This window comes from Myotis lucifugus, unplaced genomic scaffold, assembly GCF_000147115.1.
Source record: "Myotis lucifugus unplaced genomic scaffold, Myoluc2.0 scaffold_28, whole genome shotgun sequence".
Taxonomy (NCBI): domain Eukaryota; kingdom Metazoa; phylum Chordata; class Mammalia; order Chiroptera; family Vespertilionidae; genus Myotis; species Myotis lucifugus.
Window position 1 is genome coordinate 9,817,786 of NW_005871076.1, and position 21,740 is coordinate 9,839,525.

Here is a 21,740-nt window from a genome sequence, read left to right on the forward strand (position 1 = left end):
CTAGAAAAAGAACAAACTCATTTCAAAAAGAAAATATAAGTACAATGATATCAAAATATAATAACAATTGTAAGAATAAAGAAAAATAGGCCAATCTCATTTAAAAATATCAATACAAAACTCCTAAATAAAATTGTAGCAAACAGAATCCAAAAGCACACTGAAAGAAGAATATATTATGACCAGCTGGTCAGTGTGGGTCAGTGGTTGAGCATTGACCCATGGACCAGGAGGTCACAGTTTGATTCCCTGTCAGGGCACATGCCTGGGTTGTGGTCTTGACCCCCAGTAGGGGGCATGCAAGAGGTAGCTGATCAATGATTCTGTTGCATTGTTGATTTTTCTATCCCTCTCCCTTCCTCTCTCTGAAAACAATAAAAACATATTTTAAAATAAATAAATAAAAGTTATTTTTTTAAAAAGAATATATGATCAAATGGAGTTTATTCTAGGAATGGAAATAAGGTTCAATATTAGAAAATCTAATATAAATCATATTATGAACTACTGAACCACTGAGCCAAACCGGTGGGGTCATATTAATAGTTCTAAATAGAAAATCATGGGTAGCTTTATAAATACTGAAAATGCATTTGATAAATACTTATTCTTGATTTAAAACATTTAGTAAAATGGGAATTAATGGGTAGTTCCTCAAAATGAAAAAAAATTCTTAGCAGAAAAGCAATAGTTTGCTTAACAGGGAAATGCTAGAGACTCTAATATATAGAATATGTTAGACTTAATAACCAATGCATTGTAGGCATGAGAAATAAATTAGTGGTAAAAGAATTGAAGAAAAACATTCTAGATTATTTTTCTAGCATATCCTCTAGAATTCTCTTAAGGTTTCCAGACCCAAAAGGATTGGAGAGGAATGTTCAAGGTAGTATTAGAGGTGAAGGAAAGAGGATGAGCAAAAAGAGGAGGAAGGGAAGGAGAAAAGGAAAAAATGAAAAGAAAGAAAGATTTGGTGGTTTGAATACATTTGACACTCCATCCAAAATGTGGAGCCTATTTTTTTAAATATGTTTTTATTGACGAGAGAGAGAGAGAGAGAGAGAGAGAGAGAGAGAGTAAGGGTGAGGGAGAGATAGAAACATCAATGAGAGAGAAAATATCAACATTAATCAGCTGCCTACTGCATGGTCTCAATAAGGATCAAACCCATAACCTGGTATGTGCCTTGAACAGGAATCGAACCGGTGACATCCTGGTGCATAGGTTGATGTTGAACCACTGAGACACTGGTGGGGTCAAAATATGGAGCCTAATTTGCATGCCCCTGAATGTGTACTGGACTTAGTGACTAATGAATAAGTCAAAAATGATGTTATGTGACCTAGGAATCCATGTCATGAAAGATATTGTAGCTTCTACCTTGCTCTTTCTTGATTCACCTGCTCTGAAGGAAGACCCCTGCCATATGAGGACACTCAAGCAGCCCTGTGGAGAGGTCCATAGTGAGAGGCTGAGGTTGTGGCAAACAGCCATGTGGGTGAGCCATCTTGGAGGTGGCTCCTCTGGCCCTAAACAAGCCTTCCCATACACGAAGCACCAGTCAATAAATGTCCTGAAACCTCATCAGAGATGATGAGCCAGAACCACCCAGTTGAGCTCCCCCTGCCTTCCTAATTTACAGAAATTGTGAGATAATGTTTATTGTTTTAAGTCACTAAGTTTTGGAGTAATTTGTTATGCAGCCATATAACTAATACAGAGGGCAAAATAAAGTCATTTCAGGTTGATAAAAAGTGAACATGCCACCAGCAGACCTATAGTAAAGGAAATGCAAACAAATTTTTCATGTAGAAGGAAAATGAAACCAGATTGTAAGAGATAGAGAAGGAATGAAAAACAAGTAAAGTGATAAATGTGTGTATAAATCTAATGTTTCATCGGGTTTTAAAATATACCACAGGAATAAGATCTAAATAAGTGGAGAGATACATCAGAATTATGAATTGGAAGATTCAATGCTGTTAAATGTTAGTTCTTCCCAAATTGATCTATAGATTCAATGCAATCCCAATTAAAATCCCAGCAGCCTATTTTCTAGAAATTGGCAAACTAATAACATTTGTATCAAAAAGCAATAGCATAAAATAGCCAAAAAAATTTTGTAAAAGAACACAGTTGGCCTTGGCCAAATAGCTCAGTGGTTGGAACCTTGTCCTGATACACCAAAGTTGCAGGTTTGATCCCTGGTCAGGACACATGCAAGAATCAACCAATGAATGCATAAATAAGTGGAACAATAAATCTCTCTATCTTTCTCTCAAAATCAGTTTTTAAAAATATATTTTTATTGATTTCAGAGAGGAAGGGAGAGGAAGAGAAAGATAAAAATATCAATGATGAGAGAGAATCATTGATTGGCTGCTTCCTGCACACCCCACACTGGGGATCAAGCCCGCAACCTGGGCATGTACCCTGATGGGAATTGAACTGTGACCTCCTGGACCTCCTGGTTCATAGGTCAATCAATGCTCAACCACTGAGTCACACTGGCCGGGCTCAAAACCAATTTTTTAAAAATTAAAAATGGAAGAAAGAAAGGAAGGAAGGGAGGGGGAGAGGGAGGGAGGGAGGAAGGGAAGGAGAAAGAAAGGAAGAACACAGTAGGATGACTCAAACTATCTGATCTTAAGACTTACTATAAAGCTACAGCAGGGTTGGCAAACTATGGTCCATGGACCAAATCTAACCTGGAGGTTGTTTTTGTAAGTCTTAGAAACTAAAAATGCTTTTTTTAGGTTTTTAAATGTTTGGAAAAAGAAACAAAGAAAAGTATGCAACAGGAATTATAGGTAACCCATCGTTTACAGAAACAGTTTACTAACTCCTGAGTTACAGTATTCAAGGCAGTATAGTGTTGGTAAGAGGACAGACAAATAGATCAATGGAACAGAATAGAGTCCAGAAATAGATTCACACATATATGGTCAATTGATTTTTGACAAAAGTACCAAGGTAATTAAATGGAAAAAGGATAGTATTTTTGACAAATTGCACTAGATCAATTAGACAACCATATGCAAAAAAAGGAAGAGGAGGAGGAATAGGAAGGGGGAGTAGTGGGAGGAGGGGAGAGGAGTGGGAGGAGGGGGAGAAGAGGGGGGAGGAGGAGAAGGAAGGAAAGGAAGGAAGAAAAGAAGGGAAAGAAGGAAGGAAGGAAAGGAAGGGAAGGGAAGGGAAGGGAAGGGAAGGGAAGGGAAGGGAAGGGAAGGGAAGGGAAGGGAAGGGAAGGGAAAGGAAGAAAAAAGGTAAAAAAAGCCCACCTGGGCCCTAACTGGTTTGGCTCAGTGGATAGAGTGTCGGCCTGTGGACTCAAGGGTCCCAGGTTTGATTCTGGTCAAGGGCATGTACCTTGGTTGCGGGCACATACCCAGTGGGGAGTGTGCAGGAGGCAGCTGATCGATGTTTCTCTCTCGTTGATGTTTCTAACTCTCTATCCCTCTCCCTTCCTCTCTGTAAAAAATCAATAATATATATATATATTTTTAAAAAGCCCACCTGGTGTGGCTCAGGTCACAGTTTGATTCCCGGTCAGGGCACATACTGGGTTGTGGGCTTGATCCCAAATGTGGGGCATGCAGGAGGCAGCCGATCAATGATTCTCTCATCATTAATGTTTCTATCTCTCTCACCCTCTCCCTTCCTCTATGAAATCAATAAATATTTTTTAAAAAAGAATCTCAACCTATGTTGGGAGACAATTCTCCATGGTCTCTCATGCATCTTCACATCTTAAGAGTTAGACATTAACTCCTTTTGTTCCAGACTGTCTTTTCAAGGATGTTTTCCATGAAACAGACTGGAGATGTGTCTACCTTCAGAGCAAAGGGCAATTTTTTGTTTTTACTGTTCAGATAAAAAAAATAATGTATTTTTCTGGGGCAAAGGCTGCACAAGTTTGCTTGCAGTCCTTTATAAAAGACTAGTGGCCTGGTGCACGAAATTCGTGCACATTAAAAGGGGGTTAATTAGAGGAAATATTTTAATATTGCTATTTGCCCTTTCTCTATAATAGAAGTGCAGAGAGGAAAGAAAATTAGTAAAATGTATATGAAAATCTTCCTCCTGTCAGAGTCTGGGGCACGCCGCGGGACCCAGAGTCAAGTCCCCGCCTACCCGCGTGCATCTTGAAATCACGCGAGACCCAGACCTGGCCGGCCCCACCCCTGTCAAGCCCCACAGGGCCCGAGGGGGGGGGGGGGCGGTTGAGTGGAACACAGCCTCAGGTTCCCTGGTCCAGTCTCAGGTCCCCCGGCCCTGGTGCAAGGGCGAGACGGTGTGAGGGCACGAGGGCGTGATGACCATTTGCATATTAGCTCTTTATTATATAGAATTGATGTTCCCTAAGCTTGGAGTTGCTGAGCTGTGATACAAACCCTCTCTGTGTACCTGTTTGTATTTCACCCACCTGGGTCTTTTGGCATAGCCCCTGTGAGACTTGGGGACATGGGGAACCAATGCAAACATGAAGCTCACACAGCTTGCTGTGCTGCAATAAAGTTCTTTGTTTCTGTCTCAGGAGTCCTATGTCTTTTGTCAGCATCCGTTGAAATTGTGGCAGGGCAACTTGTTAACTTGCAAGTAGGGTAAAATTTTATATCCTTTATTGCTCTTGACAACCCCTACCTTGCATCATATACAAAAATTTTCTTGAAATGAATCATAGACCTAAATGAAAAACCTAAAACTATAAAACTTCCAGAAGAAGACAGGAAATCTTTATGTCATTGGGTTAGACAAAGATTTCTTAGGACCAAAAAGCATAACTCATAAAAGAAAAAAAGAAACTGAATTTCATCAAAATAAAAACTTTTGCTCTTCAAATGACAGTTAGGATTGTTAGGGCAGTAAGACTATTCTGTATGTTACTCTAATGGTGAATACACGTCCTTATACATTTGTCAAAACTCATAGAATGTACAACACCAAGAGTGAAACCTAATGTAAACTATGGACTTTGGATGATAATGATGTTTCAGTGTAACAAAATATACCACTCTGGTGGGAGAAGTTGATAGTGGGGGTGGCTATGTGTGTGTAGGGGAGAACATATGGAAACTCTCAATATTTTCCACTCAATTTTGCTGCATAAAATTGCTCTAAAAATAAAGTCTATTTTTTTAAAAAATGGGCAAGAGATCGGCCCTGGCCAGTGTGGCTTAGTTGGTTAAGCATTGTCCCCTGAACCAAGAGGTTGCTGGTTCGATTCAGTGTCAGGGTACATGCCCAGGCTGCAGGCTTGATCCCTGGTGGGGAGCGTGCAGAAGGCAGCTAATCGATGTATCTCTTATCAATATTTCTCTCTCTTTCTCTCTCCCTCTCCCTTCCTCTCTCTCTAAAATCAATAAAAACAATTTAAAAAAAAGGGAGGGGTGGGGGGCAAGAGAGCCCTAGCCAGTTTGGCTGAGTGGATAGAGTGTCAGCCTTCGGACTAAAGGGTCCCAGGTTTGATTCTGACCAAGGGCACATGCCCGGTTGCAGACTTGAGCCCTCTCAGAAGGGAGCGTGCAGGAGGCAGCCAATCAATGATTCTCTCTAATCATTGATGTTTCTATCTCTCTCCTTTACTCTCTGAAATCAATAAAAAATATATATATATTTAAAAATAAATAAATGTATAAAAGGGCAAGAGAGCCCAGCCATGGTGGCTCAGTGGCTGAGCGTCAACCTATGAACCAGGAGGTCATGGTTCGGTTCCTGGTCAGGACATATACAAAAATCAACCAATGAATGCATAATAAGTAGAACAACAAATGAGTCTCTCTCTCTCTCTCTCTCTCTCTCTCTCTCTCTCTCTTCCTCTCTCACCTTTCCTCTCTATCTCTAATCAATTTTTTAAAAAAGGAATGAAGTATTGACATGTCACAACATGGATAAACCTTGAAAACATTATATAAGTGAAAGAGTTTATTATAAAAGACCACATATAGCCGAACCAGTTTGGCTCAGTGGATAGAGCGTCAGCCTGCGGTCTCAAGGGTCCCAGGTTGGATTCCGGTCAGGGGCATGTACCTTGGTTGCGGGCACATCCCCACTGGGGGGCGTGCAGGAGGGAGCTGATCGATGTTTCTCTCTCATCGATGTTTCTAACTCTCTGTCCCTCTCCCTTCCTCTCTGTAAAAAATCAATAAAATATATTAAAAAAAAAAAAAGACCACATATTGTATGATTCCACTTATGTTAAATGTGCACAATAGGAAATCCAGAGATAAGTAGATTAGTTGTTATGAAAGAGAGCAATTGCTAATGAATATGGGGTTTCTTTTGGGGGGTGATGAAAATGTTCTTTATTTAATTTGTGTTGATGGTTGAATAAATCTGTGAATACACTAATTGAATTAAAAAAACTTTAAATGAGTGAATTTTATGGTTTATGAATTGGACCTCAATAAAAATGTTTAAAAAAAGATAAGGTAGAAAAACTGATTTTTGTCCATGGAAGTAAGTACTCTAAGAAAATCTGAATCATAGAAACAAGTTAGAGATAAAAACTGGTTAGTAACTGGACTTGCCTCAGGGTTCCATATAAGTAATACTAGCATTTTTAAACTACTTCACATTAAAAAAAATTTTTCTGCTTTACATTTTGAAAGCATAAGGTCAACAATTTCATATTATTAAAAACAAAGAATACCGCCCTAGCCAGTTTGGCTCAGTGGATAGAGCTGTAGCCTGAGGATTGAAGGGACCTGAGTTGGATTCCGGTCAAGGGCATGTGTCCTGCAGGGGGCATGCAGGAGGCAGCCAATCAATGATTCTCATCATTGGTGTTTCTATCTCTCTCTCCCTCTCCCTTACTCTCTGAAATCAATAAAATATATATACATATTTTAAAAGGATACCTATTTGTGCACTTTTGGGTTCTTATAACCTACATACATGTCTGAGTATGTTTGTATATAGGTACATATGTATGCATATATCCCATCATTATCAAAGATGATGCTAAATAAGCTAGTTGCTGGATGACCCCTTAGCTTTTCCACACCTGTGGCTGACACAGCTGTGTAGCTGCAGCTGCTGGCCACAGAGCCCAGGTTCCTATTTGTGGGTCAGCCTTTCCACCTTACAATCAGGTGACAAAGAATTTTGTTCAGCAAGCCCTTATTAGTGTTAAGTTTGGTCACTCACAGGTGGAATTAATTACCTAGGGCCCTGACTGAGTACCTGGTGATGGGCCTGGGAGTGCGCTGTTTTAACAAGCCCCTCAGGAGATGTGATCTGCACTCAGTTAGATAGGCCCAGCTCTGGGCATCTATTCCTGATTGCTGTGGAGCTGAGTTTGTCTTTGGCTTCACAGCCCTGTCCACCCTCTCCTTGTCACAGGGTGAGAGCAGCATGCCTCCATATTGTTAACCATAAATGAGATGTCCCTGCACCTGGTGTTGGGTCTGCAGGAACAGTATACTCATAAGACTGCCTGGTATTTCCATTCTGTATGTGGTTTCTGCCTTGGGGGGGAGAGGGGGAATGCAGCTGATTTCTCATCAGAAGCAGCAGACAGCACATGGTTGGCTCTGCCCCTGGGCCCCACGCACAACATAGGACCTTCACTGGAGCCCTTAATCCTGGATTCTAGGGCCGGCTCTGTACCCTATGCCACATCTTATAGGGGATGATGGGGAAGCCTATTAGGTCAATAATCTCTCAGGGCTGATGCTGGCTCAAGTGCTTTCCCTGTTACTGTACTGGAATGCTTTCCGGGGTGGGAAATTCACCCCGAGCAGCGAAGCTCTTCCGTCTCTCAGGAGGTCTGCTATGTGGTCCTAGAGCAGACAGCAGAGTCATGCCAGCTCACCTGCTCATCTCTGGACACATACATTCTGGCTCCTTCCAACATCTTTTGGAAACACAGGTGTCCCTGTTTGGGTGAAAATCCTTCAGTGGCTCCCCATTCCTCTTAGGATCTGGCCCACAGTCTCTGCCACGGCCTGCGGTCCTTGTGGATGTCTGTGGCCTCGCCTCCTCCACTGTCCTGCACTCTCGGACCTTGGCACACAGCTCTTGCTGTTCTCTCACCAGGCCAGGCTCTCTCTGGCCATGGCCTTCTCCTCTGTGTGTGGTTAACGCCTGCTCAGCTCCCAGCGTCCAGCATCATTTCCTTGGCCCCCCAGGTCTGGAGCAGGTTCCTTGCTTGTTTAGACTCCTAGCACTCTGGACCTCTTCCTTATTAAAATTTGTCAACGTTGGACATTTTCGCTTGAACAGTTAGGTATTTCACCAATGGCTCCCTCAGCAGATGATCAAGTTCATGAAAGCAGGCCCCTGGGTTTGCTCTCATTGCAGAGGGCCTGGCGGGTCCGTAACTGGGTGAATGACTCGCTCAAGGAAGGCGGGTCCCCCACAACCTGGGTGCGGCGTGGCCACCTCTGGGAATCACAGACGGAACCGGAGCAGCTGCACGTAAAAGTCCCCCGAACTGAGGAAATTCGTCCGCGAGCCGGGCGCCCGGGGAACCCTCAGGGCAAGGACACAGCACAGCGGTGCCTCCAGCTGCCGAGGGAGAGAAAGGGGCGCCTGGTCTCTGCGCTTGGGGGCCTCCGTTTCCCTACCGGTTCCCCCAGGGGTCCGCCGAGAACCGCCCCTGCGCCCCGGAGCCCAGGGCTGCGGAGATCGGAGCGGCCGGGCCGCTGAGGCCGCCGCGCCCGGCGAGGGCGCTCCAGGCCGGTCCTCCGGCGCAAGTCGCGCGCCGCCCGGGCCCCTCTAGCCGCCGGGAAGCGGCGCGGTGCGTGTCGGGAAGGCGGCGCGGGAGGGCGGCGGACGGGCCTGGCCCTCGGCGGCGGAGGGCGCCATGGTGGGTGGGGATGCCGCCGCGGCGGTGGAGGAGCTGGTTTCTGGGGTGCGGCAGGCGACCGACTTCGCCGAGCAGTTCCGCTCCTACTCGGAGAGCGAGAAGCAATGGAAGGCCCGCATGGAGTTCATCCTGCGCTACCTGCCCGACTACCGCGACCCGCCGGACGGCGGCGGCCGCCTGGACCAGCTGCTGTCCCTCTCCATGGTCTGGGCCAACCACCTCTTCCTGGGTTGCAGGTGCGGTCCCCTGCCGGCTGGATGACCCCGTCCCCGCCTTCCGACCCGCCGCTCTGGCCCAGGCCGACCCCGCCCCCAGCCTCCAGCCGCACTGGCCAGGCCTGCGTCCGATTCCCACCCTTGGCCTGCCCCTTGGAAAGATGTGTATGGCCTCTCTGAGCCTCGGTGTCTTCGTTTGGAAAACGAGTTGTGAAGATTACAGTATTGAAGGGTGAAAAGCACCTAGCACACAGGCTGCCATCTAGCAAGAGCTCAGTACATGCTGGCCTCTGAAATTGCCGTTGTTATCTGTATTGGTAGTGTTAGCTCCAGCCGTCACCTCTGCAGAGTGCATTTCAAGTCCATTAGCTCCTTTCACCCACATGGCAGATGCAGAGACGAAAACTGAGGTCCCCAGTTTACATATGAAGAAGCTGAGAGAGGGGAGGTGACATACTTAGGGCCTTGCAGCTTCTAGCAGGATGTAATCTGTGGCCCTCGCCTTCATCTCCCCACTCCCCAGTCTGCTGGACCCCGAGCCAGAGCCAGCTTTTGCCTCATTGCCTTTCCTCTCAGGGAAGTAACAGATGTCTTGCATCCCCCCCTCCCCAGCCATGAAGAAGGTAACAGATCTTGAGGCTCCCATCTCCTTTTATTTTAGCGTTTCCTGAAATTATGTTAACGATAAAATGACTCAGCTTACTCCTGGTTGTCCGACTCTTGTCACCTAGCCCTAAGCCACTTGATTATGCTTTCAGATGTTGGGGGTTATTAGAACAAGATTTGGGGAAGCAAATCTTGCCAGTCACATCCATCTCTTTTCTCTGCCTTCTAGGCGCCCCTGGGAAATCCTGGTTAACAGGATCCAAGATTCGGCAAATGTCAGAAAGTTGGATAAATGAACAAATGATTTTATTTTCATTAGACCAACATTCCATGTGTTCAAAAACTACAAAGTTTTTGGCTGTCATACCATATGCATGAATATGTACTGCCAGATGTACAGTGCCTCTATTTTTGTAAATGTTTTGCTTGTTTTGTAAATTTGTTTTGGAATACCTGCTCTCTTGGCATTCCTAGAGCCACTTCTGTATTCCCAACAGGAAGAACTGTTAACTAACCTGCTGCTGAACATGTATTGATTTCCCCTCTGGTACCAAATCAGTCCTCTGAGAATTGAGTTTACAGTCCCTTTACCTGCAGTTTCTTGTTAGCCCCATACTGACAAGCAATTTTTTCCAAGGTTTTTAACCTTACTACTTTTTATTGTGCAGTTACAACAAAGACCTTTTAGACAAGGTGATGGAAATGGCTGATGGGATTGAAGTGGAAGACCTGCCACAATTTACTACCAGAAGTGAGTTAATGAAAAAGGTAAACAGGCTTTCCAAGTGCATTTGAAATGGTATAGAGTTGATAGTGATGCATTAGAATATATACTGTTTTCTGAGTAGTGTGAACCTTTACTTCCTGCTTGTGGCAGATCCTCTCCTTGCTTTTTTGCTCCTAAAAGGTATTCTGCCCTCCCTGAGATCTTTCACATCAATTTTCTTTTGTAGTATACTTTCCTCTCTTGTATGTAGCTGTATTTTGTCATGCCAGGCTATTAGAGATCAGACCACTTCATGATAATTGGGTTGCAAAACCTAAGGAGGTTTTGTAATTGACACGCACATCCCTAAAATTACCCATAGGCCAGAGTGAAGTGTATGTGTGTGTTGGGGGGAAGGTCTCTCTAAACTGTTATATATTGTAAAGGGGTCTTGAGCATCAAAAATGTAGGGAGCCCTGTCCTGGGATATCCATTTTTTTATGCTGTCATTGCACACTGTGAGCCTCCAGCGGTTCTCAACCTGTGGGTCGCGACCATCGGAAAACACATATAGCATATCAGATATTTACATTGCGATTCATAACAGTAGCAAAATTACAGGTATGAAGTAGCAACGAAAATAATTTTATGGTTGGGGGTCACCACAACATGAGGAACTGTATTAAAGGGTCGCGGCTTTAGGAAGGTTGAGAACCACTGCTCCAGAGAATAGTTCTCAGGCACGAACCTGGCATCCTAGAAACCAGGTTTGCGGTCAAACTAATCCTTAGCATCTGGCTACCTGGAAGAAGCCTGCAGGGAGCCTATACTTTTATAGCACTTTTGGATTACGTGTGTTTCAATTTCCTTCAATACTTATTTTTCTTTTTCTAAATTTTTTAAAAACTTTTTATTGATTTCAGAGAGAAGGGGGGGGAGGGGAGAGAAACATCAGTGATGAGAATCATCAATCGGCTGCCTCCTCCTGCACACTTCCTACTGGGGATTGAGCCTACAACCCGGGCATGTGTGCATGACAGACTTTGTGTTGAAGGCTGTCCCCTCTCCATTGAAGGCCACCTTGAGAGCCCACTGGAAAGAGCCTTCAGGGACTTTTGTCTCTTCCCTGAGGTGTTTGCATGTAGTAGATACTGGCAAACCTTAAGCAACATTGCCAGCCCAGAACAAAAGAAAACCTTGATGTTGAGCCATGCACCTGAAAACATGTTGTAGTTCTGCCCACAATTGACCCCTACCTCTAAAATTAGAGTTTAGTTGAGTCTTATGGCTAGCTAGCAGGTGGAAATGAATCGCCTGGCATTGTTGATATCTTAGGACTTAGTGAAGATGACTTAGGGACATAAGCTCTTTAAAGTAAGACTTTAAAAACACTTATGGTCCTGGCCGGTTTGGCTCAGTGGTTAGAGTGTCTGGTCTACTGATGGTACTTGTCCAACAGTTGCAGTGTATGGTTTTTCCTTAGAAAGAGGGAGGTTCAAACACAAATATATGGAATGAACAACATTTATCTAACAATCATCCCCAGGCACCTACTGGCAGCTTTTGTGGTTGACCAGCTTTATCCATTAATAAGCAATAATTAACAAATTTGCAGCAGCTTACTCAGAAAGGGTGTCATTACTATGACTGTCAGAATTAATATTTCCAATGCATTGTCTTAAGGAGAAAGAGGAGTGATTGACTAGGAAGCTGTCATTATTGACTAAAAGAAAGAATTTGTCATTGTAATTATTGTCCATTTCCCCTGAAAACATTTTTATCCATGAGGGAAAATGGCAGAATGGAAAGTGAAGGAGAAGTTAGAAAAATGAGTGTATCTGCGTTTCAAGAGGTTCTTTTTTTGTGCATTATGTACAGTCTTGGCAAGCTGTAGGGTAATGGAGCAGCCATTTGGTGGAAGGAGATAGGATTCTAAGGTGGTGAGTATTTGTATTTAAAAAAAAAAAGCAGCCTGTCAGATTAGTTAAATCAGTTTTGTCTTGCATCCCCAAGATAAATGCTCAGTGGAGCTACCTTTTCCCCTTTATCTGCTAAAAGCAGCCAGAAAAGCTCTGTCTGACCCCATAGGCCAGTCTGTTGCCTGGGGCCCAGGATGAGTGGATCACGTATCAACACTTTGTGTCAAAGACCAGACTTGCAGCAACCAAAGCCAGCGGCAACTGTTGTGCTGTTGTAGTCTTGGTCTTATCAGAAATCTGAGAGACAATTTAGAGAATAATCTCCTTCCCTTTGAAGATGGTTTCTTTAGGTGATATTGCATTCTCCTAAAAGGAGAAAGACTTCTTATACTTTTTGTTTTTGGTGAGGAATTTTGCTGCTTTTAAATTACTCAAAAAGACTGATGCAATAGGCTTAGCTAGGATATAGGTCATACCTTGAAAACTCTGATTACTAAAAAGACTCTCAGATTGATTCATTCACACTGCTAAATGGTAAGGAAATCCATTCAAATACAAGGTGACAGCCAAAATGATTTCTTCACCTTCCTTAAAAGTTGTCTAAAGCCATGTTTAAATTTACCAAAGGTGCTAGAGAGTACCCAGAAATAATATGTCTGCTTCATTTCGCCACTATTTCAAGACAGTTTCTAATAGTGTGAAATCCAGAAGTACATAACCTTCACATCTCCTAAATATCCTGACTTAATGTGGAATGTTGTGAATTACTACCTGGATTTAGCTGATTTTAATTTAGAACAATAACTGTTTGTGTGATTCTGCTTTTAGAACCTTTCATTGCAAAGCATGCTAGGAAAAAAAGTTATATTTTAAGCATTTCCATTATCACATTAAATTGTGAACATTTACAGATCACAAATGACAAAAAAAAAATTAGGTTCTGGCTTCCAAATGGATGGTATGGTCAGAGTTCTGAATTTTTTGTGTGTAGTAAAATATTAATAATTTGAGTCTTCTTACTATCTGGGTAGTACATAAATATTGCATCGCTGCTGTATTTTATGAATCTGATTCACTGGGCTACATGACTACATAATCTTTTCCTTTTTTCCCCCCAGCATCAAAGCTAAGACAGAAGATCCATCACATTTTCATTATCAGCTACAGGCTAGAAAGGAAGAATGTGACTTTGACCACAGAAGCTCTCTTACGACTCCTGGTATTACCAACATGTAGGAAAGAGGCAGTTGAAATGAAAGTGGCATTTTAAAAGGTCTCATTCTTCCAGTAGCTATCATAGTAAAAGTATGCATGGATATTTATGTATTTATGAATCATGCCTTTTTATTTTGTTTCTGAATATCAAACTTTTTGTTAAAATGCATATTTTTTTATGTTGATGTAATTATGGCAGGTAATGGATTTTACACTTTGGATTTCTTAACAATGTACCTTTAAGTGTGATTCTGGTCTTATGGTCCTTTTTACCCCTCACAAACCAGACCCTTTATTTCCTATTGCTATCTGAAGTTTACACCATCCATATACTCCACTGTCACACACACTCATCTTTTCTAAAGAGATGAGAGAATCAAACCATAGGCTTCAAGTACCCATCAGCTCATGGGAAGAGGCAGCCTACAAAAGAGCATCTGATCTTATTTTAAAACTGACAAAAGATTCCTTAGTTTGATCCAGGCAGCCAGTTGATCTATAGATTCTCTAGAAGGTCTCCCAGCTGCTGAGTAAAGGCCACATTCCCCCCCCCTCCCCCCCCCCCCGGAGGGGGAGCCTTACGCTCTTGTCTTCTACTAGACTTGAGGAATTGCCAAGCACAAAGAAATTCTTTATTGCAGTGCTGCTCTGCTCTGAAATTTTGGTATTAATTTCCCCCTTTTAGTTAATGTATCTATTCTTTTTTTTTTAATATATTTTATTGATTTTTTTACAGAGAGGAAGGGAGAGGGATAGAGAGTCAGAAACATCGATGAGAGAGAAACATTGATCAGCTGCCTCCTGCACACTCCCCACTGGGGATGTGCCTGCAACCAAGGCACATGCCCCTGACCAGAATCGAACCTGGGACCCTTGATTTCGCAGGCCGATGCTCCATCCACTGAGCCAAACCGGTCAGGGCAATGTATCTCTTCTTTATCCCTCTCCTGTTCCTCTTTCCTATTTTGTATCCACCATTAAGTATTTATTCCAAGCATAAGTACTGAGAGAGGGACATCATTTAGGAGACAGCAGTGTAATAGCCAGTCATAGTAGGATTCACGCATCAGGGTGCTTGGTCCTGAGGATAGTAGTAAATAAGACAGTGGATCCTGCTTTAGTTTAACTTATTGAAAAACCCAGGTACCTGAACAACCAGAAGTGCTAATGAGGAGAGCTGACTGTGGGAGCATGGTGTCTGGTGGCAGAGAAATGGGATGACTCTTGCCATGGCTTAAGGCCAGGCTGCACACCTTGGATGGGCCTCATCTTTGTGCAACTTTTAGCTCATCTCGAGTGACCACTGGAGTGGACCAAGTTGGGAGAAACAAGATCTCTGACCTATAACTTTGGACAAGCCACTTCTCCCCTCCAGCCTTATCTGAAAAATGGAGATCATAGAAATAACTACTACCAGAGCTATGGCAAGGATTAAGATGGAGGGCCAAGCACATGCTTAATGAGCCTTAACCTCTTCTTTTCCTCAAATGTAGCCTAGTCTCTTTCATTCTAATTATTTGTAGAAATTTGTGAGGCTTAAAAACCCAAATTATAAAGTGGAAAGGCAGAGTGTGGTTATTGCTTTTTAAAAATGTTTTTGTTGATTTTGGAGAGGGGAAAGGAGAGAGAGAGAGAAATAAAAATTGGCTGCCTCCTGCACACCCCCTACTGGGGCTCGAGTCCACTACCTGGGCTTGTGCCCTGACTGGTAATCAAACCTGATGACTTCTCGGTGCACAGGATGACACTCAGCCAACTGAGCCACACCGGCCGGGGCTGATTATTCACTTTTAAAATGCATTTTTCCATGGGTTTCTCATGATGGATTCTTTTTTCTCTAGAAGATATAATGTCCCATTAAATTAATAATATCCCATCAGGAATATATCTATTGCATACAGCAAGCTTAAATTGTGTACTGACGGATAAACTTCTCACCCCCATCCCCATCAGTTTATTTTTGAAGACTTCGCTAACCAAAATGAAATTTTCTAATACCATTTTCTGATGCTTTTCTTCATTATTTCCTCAGTTTAAGTAGCTCCTTTTTCTTCTCATCTTTATGACTTATATGGCTATCTTACCTATAAAATTAAATAATATTTTATAATTTTATCCTCATGTTTTTCTGGCATTGAAATCCAATTTTTTTGCATCGCAGCACTCCTGTGGTGTAGGTAAAATGGTCCACTCTTAGCTTTCAAACAGGAGCTCGCACCAGATATAAGCTACAAGATATTGGCCTCTTCATATATATAGTCTTTCCCAAGATGGGGTGAGGATCAAGTGATATCTTAGGAAGAGACATAGTATAGTATTACCTTCAAATAATGACTAAAAGAGGATCTTTTCTGTTAAAGACATAAATTTCAATACCTTGTGAAAAGCACAAGAACAGTTTAGGGTGCTCAGTTAAGTGATACCCTTTCATGTTATCCAGAAAATTGCTTTTTGAAACATTCTTAAGAGTCTGTGGCCCACCTGATCAATCCTCTACCTTTGCAGGGGAAAGATTCCCTCTGAACTTTTCCAGGATCCACTTGGATCTGTGCTTACCTATTCCACAGGCATTGGGAGGAATGACACTATCACCACCCCTGAAGCTTTGCTATCTGTAGTAGTAAATGGCCATGAAAATAGAGTGTTGCATCTGAAATGAGGTTTATATTACCCCATATGTCAGATAACTTAGTGTTTACCCGCTGTCCAGCTCTAAATTCTCTGCTGGGTACTCTTATGTCTGGAAGGAGTTTGTTAATGTCTAGGGAGTTCTGTTATCTAATTCTTGATGAGTTTAGGGACACCTTTTGGTTCTGTAGAATAAAAGTAAACACAAATCTTTTTTAAAAAATACACTTTTATTGAGTTTCAAAAGGAAGGGAGAGGGAGAGATAGAAACATCAATAATGAGAATTATTGATCCGCTGCCTCCTGCACGCTCCCCACTGGGCATGTGCCCTTGACTGGAATTGAACCTGGGACCCTTCAGTCCACATGCTGACACTCTATCCACTAGAGTGTCAAACCAGCTAGGGCTAAACAATCTTAAGAGGCACAAGTTTTAGAACTTAAAACAGAATTTTGGTCATAATGTATATTGTTTCATTCAACAAATAGAGTACACACTAAATAAGTTCTCTGTGCCCTAGTTGGTTTGGCTTAGTGAACAGAGTGTCTGCCTGTGGACTGAAGGGTCCCGGGTTTGATTCCCAGTCAGGGCACATGCCTGGGTTGCAGGCTCGATCCCCAGTGGGAGTTGTGCAGGAGGCAGCCAATCAATGATTCACTCGCATCATTGATATTTCTCTCTTCTCTTTTCTCTCTCTCTCTCTCTCTCTCTCTCTCTCTCTCTCTCTCTCCCCCCCCCCCCTCCTTTCCTCTCTGAAGTCAATAAAAATATATTAAGAAAAAATAAAATTCTCTGCTTGTCATGGACACACAGACAAATACACAAATTCTTTGGTGGAGAAACAGAATCTCACATGGCTCACTTTTCATTAAAATAAATAGAGAGCAAATGGTAATGCCTGTTTATTTTTTAGTGAAAAGCAAAAAAAGTTTGTCCCTTTAAAGTCATGACTCCCAGGGCTAGGAGTGGCAGTATTGGCTGCCTTTTTTGGTTTGGGCTTTCTCACAATGCCAGCCGTAGGGGCAGAGTCCTTGGCATATGTTCCTGTGACATGGAGGTGGGCTTGAAGCCTTGCCTTTGGGTAAGAGGACCAGCTGAGGAGTTGGGGTAACCATCTGAACAGACGCCCTTAGAAATCAAATCGTAAAAATTGAGACTAATAAGCTCCCATTTGATGAATTCTTATCTATTCTAGACCATGTGAACCAGAGCTTCTTTCCAACAGTGCTGTCAGAAAAGGGTGCCTCCTTAAAATATCACCCTGGTAGTTGTGGCCCAAGTCCCATCTTTCTTTCTCTGCCTAGGAAAAGTAGGCTAATGAACCCAAAATATCCTTGATTATGGCCCTCCAACCTATTGCTTGAGAGGAAGATGCTGTTAGGGCCTAAGGCAAGTCTTGATACTCCCCTGGTTTAGTGAAGGTAGTAGTAAGGTCAACCTTGAACTGTGTGGGCCTAAAGACCTTGCTTTGATGTGAATGCTAGCACCAAAATCTCATCCTCTAGGGCTGCATTTTCCTTTACCTTTGACATTTCTTTAAGAATATTTAACTGAACCTAGTAGATGTGAATTAGGAGATGCTTCCCAAAGTTATTTCACCTCAGGATAGGGATCGGCAAAGTGGGGATGATCCTTTAATCTTTATTGGAGGATTCAGTGGAAAAACTAATGTCTGGGAAAGCACCTGGCACTTAGTGAACTCTCACTACTTCATTCCTGCCGTTTTACCTTGGAGGCCAAGCTGGGAATATATGAAATGTCTCAACTAACTTACATTTACATGAAAGAAAAAAATGAGCACCCACAATCACCCCATCAGACCAGGCTCCATCCTCAGGGCTGCAGAAGGGCATGCCTTTTCCATTCAAACTGTGGAGCTGTCACCTGGCCTGTGCTCTACCTGCCTCCCAGTTCAGAGCTGCTGGTTCAACCTGGTGTGCCCAGCCACAGGTCACAGGACCATGCTGCATGTGTGCTGCCAGGGGTTTCTAGGGTGTCATCCTGCCTTGGGTGCTGGGGTCACACAGTGAATTGCATGCCAGAGGGCTCTGGGCCCTCACAGGGAGTTGCATACCAGATGAACTGTGCACATGCCCCCGCCCACCATGAGAATCTGAAATGGACAACTGAGGGACCAGAGTCGGGGGAGAAAGGGGTACAGCTCAGAGCAGACAATAAAGGTGTGAAACTGAAGGTAGACCCAGCCTGCAGTCTAGTGAGTCCCAGATCATTGCACTGCTAGGGCCTTCAACCCCTTGGACCCCAAGGCCAGAAAGAGACAGCAAAAATGGGGGGACAAACCCCATTTAGGGAAACCCCCAAAGGAAAGAAAATGAGGAATCGCCAAAAAAGAAACTAAATAAAATGGAGGCAAGCAATATGTCAGAGAAAGAATTCAAAGTAAGGGTCATACACCTTAACTAGCTGGATGAGAAAATTACCAACATATATAAGAACTAAGAGGAAATGAAGTGATCCATATCACTCATGGTTTGAGTGTGTGGTTGAGGATATTGTCTATGAGGAGCAAGAAGGGAGAAAGAAAAGTACCGATGACCTCAATTAAGGGGTCATGGCTAGAAATGCTGATTAGGGAATCTGGTTTGCCGTGTTCAAGTTAAAGGATCTCTGAGACAATTTTTAAAAAGTAGACTGTTCTCTATAATGCTGTCTATATTTTGCTTGGTAGTTTAGTTTGTTCATTAAATGCCACATATGAGTGAAATCATTTGGTACTTGTCTGTTGGTGGTGTTGGGGTGTGGTGTAGAGATGAAAAAAAGAAAAAAAAAAACTAGAGAGAACCCACGGACATGGACGACAGTGTGGTGATTTTAGATGTGTGAGGGGTTGGGTGAAGAAGGAAGAGGCCATCAAGGGGATACATGGTGATGGAAAGAAAAAAAAAAGAGAAGTCAGGTAGAAAAAAAGATAATGAAAAGAAAAAAAATGTGAACCTGGATGATGAACCTCTGGAAGGTCAATATATTTTCTATCTTCTTTTGTTCCTGTTAGATATTTTCTATAATAAAAGGTTAAAAAAAGAAAAAAAGCCCTAACTGGTTTGGCTCAGAGGATAGAGCATTGGCCTGCAGACTGAAAGGTCCCACGTTCGATTCCAGTCAAGGGCATGTACCTTGGTTGCAGGCACATCCCCAGTAGGGGGTGTGCAAGAGGCAGCTGATCGATGTTTCTCTCTCATCGATGTTTCTAACTCTCTATCCCTCTCCCTTCCTCTCTGTAAAAAATCAATAAAATGTATTTTTAAAAAAAAAGCTGTAGTGATGGTGTAGAGAAATTACTAAAAGAATCAAAATATATAAAAAAAAACTGTAGTGATGGTGTAGAGAAATTACTGACAGAATGACACATATTTCTGTATTTTTTTAAAGGATAGAGGAAAACTGTCAATTCTTTCAACATATCTTTGTTCTATGTTATATACTGGAATAACTGATAAGTAATCTTTCCCCTTATCTGACAACAGCTGTTTTCCCTAACTACATGGGAACTGAAGAGGGCACATCTTGGCACAAGGACCCAGGTCCTATGCACAATTTCATTTACCTTTACTAGCTTTCCAACCATTGACTTTTCTATTAACAAACATAATTCCAACAGATTTCTTTGGGACTTTGCATTGCTGAATGCAATATAAAGGAATTGTAATAAACACCACCAAGACCTAAAAACTTGGTCTCTGCTCTTGAAACATGAAAGAATTAAGAGATCAAAATACCTTAGATGTAACTAAATTGTGCTGTAAGCCTGAGTTCTTTCTTAAAAAGAGTACTAAATGAATAAACTTAGGTGCCTTATTCACTGAGCACAAAAGATGTTACTAAATAAGGTACTTTAAATAGCTTTTCCCCCCTATTACCTCCACCTATATTAATAATTTTTAGATCAGTTCTAGAAGTTAATCATATTAATAGAACTTATGTTTTGGGGGGTGGGGTGTGCAGACTCAAGGATATTTTTAGGAAGAGAAAAATTTTTGGTCTATTGATAAATCATAGTCCTTTATAGCAGAGACCTGAAAATGTCCCTTTATCAAGACTTTATACTAGAAAAAGAGTTGGAAAATGGTGGTCAGGAAAACCTTTTCATTGGACAGATACCAGTCTGTACATAATTCTAAATCATCAAAAGTATTTTCATAAATTGGGATAGAATATTTAAGTTCAAATCCCAGCTCTATCACTAGCTAGTTGGTTGATCTAGAGCAGGGGTCCTCAAACTTTTTAAACAGGGGGCCAGTTCACTGTCCCTCAGACCGTTGGAGGGCCGGACTATAGTTTAAAAAAAAACTATGAACTGCCGAAACCGGTTTGGCTCAGTGGATGGAGCGTCGGCCTGCGGACTGAGGGGTCCCGGGTTCGATTCCGGTCAAGGGCATGTGCGTTGGTTGCGGGCACATCCCCAGTGGGAGATGTGCAGGAGGCAGCTGGTCGATGTTTCTCTCTCATCGATGTTTCTGGCTCTCTATCCCTCTCCCTTCCTCTCTGTAAAAAATCAATAAAATATATTAAAAAAAAAAAAAAACTATGAACAAATTCCTATGCACACTGCACATATCTTATTTTGAAGTAAAAAAACAAAACTTCAAAAAAAAAAAGGTTCTCCTAACTTCAAAAAAAAGGCCCTACTAACTGCAAAATAAAAAAAAAATAGACCTAACTTCAAAAAAAAAATAAATCCTAACTTGTTCTTACCTCGGTCCTCAGGCAGCAGCAGGCTCTGCACAGGCAAGCTCGTGACTCGTGACTCGTGAGATCACACCCGAGACTGAGAGGAGGAGGGGAGTCGGAGAGTGCAGCGCACATTCCACACATGCGCACTGCGGCCCGGGAGGAGTCGGCTGCTAAGCAACAGGCAGCGGCGGCAAAAACAACCGGCGGGCCGGATCAATGTTTTCCGTGGGCCGCATGTGGCCCGAGGGCCATAGTTTGAGGACCCCTGATCTGGAGCTAGTCACAGTTAATCTCTTTGTACCTAGTTTGCTAGTCTTTGATACCTACACCTCAGGATTACTAAGTCTGAGATGCAATGTATGTCAGAATTCTTAGAATAGTGCCTTGTACAGTGTCATTGTTAAAGAGGAATTTTGTCACAAATGTATTTAAATTTTAACATGAATCCACCTTCATACCTAAACAAATAACTTAATTCTAGCCTCCTGCCATACCATTTATAAAATTTGTGTTGAGTTAAAAAAAAAAAATTTGTGGAGTTTAAAAGTACATATTTTTTTATATGATATAACCTTGAAAATGGCTTTCTAGCGATGACAACTTCCCCATGACAACATCCCTCTCCAGAAGGGAAAAAAAAAAAAAAAAAAAAAACAAGAAAAACGCCTGGTACGGAGCCCAATTCCCACTTCATGGATGTGAAATGCCCAGGATGCTATAAAATCACCACCGGCTTTAGCCATGCACAAACAGTTTTGTGTGTTAGCTGCTGCACTGTCCTCATTAGCCTAAGCCAGGGGTGGGCAAACTTTTTGACTCGAGGGCCACAATGGGTTCTTAAACTGGAACGGAGGGCCGGAACAAAAGCATGGATGGAGTGTTTGTGTGAATATAAATTCAAAGTAAACATCATTACATAAAAGGGTACGGTCTTTTTTTTTTTTAG

General features: G+C 42.5%; 1 protein-coding gene across 2 annotated transcripts; it reads left to right on the forward strand.

The window, feature by feature from the left end:
• The first annotated feature begins 8,762 nt into the window (after positions 1-8,762).
• Positions 8,763-13,722, forward strand: CDKN2AIPNL (CDKN2A interacting protein N-terminal like). 2 transcript variants are annotated; one of them, XM_006086590.3, is made up of 3 exons: positions 8,763-9,048; positions 10,302-10,384; positions 13,377-13,722. In XM_006086590.3, exons 1-3 carry the CDS (start codon positions 8,810-8,812, stop codon positions 13,526-13,528), a joined length of 474 nt encoding a protein of 157 aa, XP_006086652.1. In that variant the 5' UTR covers positions 8,763-8,809; the 3' UTR covers positions 13,529-13,722. The 2 variants fall into 2 exon arrangements, with proteins under 2 accessions (XP_006086652.1, XP_006086653.1); XM_006086591.3 differs by having other exon boundaries at positions 8,765-9,048; positions 10,302-10,401.
• Positions 13,723-21,740: the final 8,018 nt, after the last annotated feature.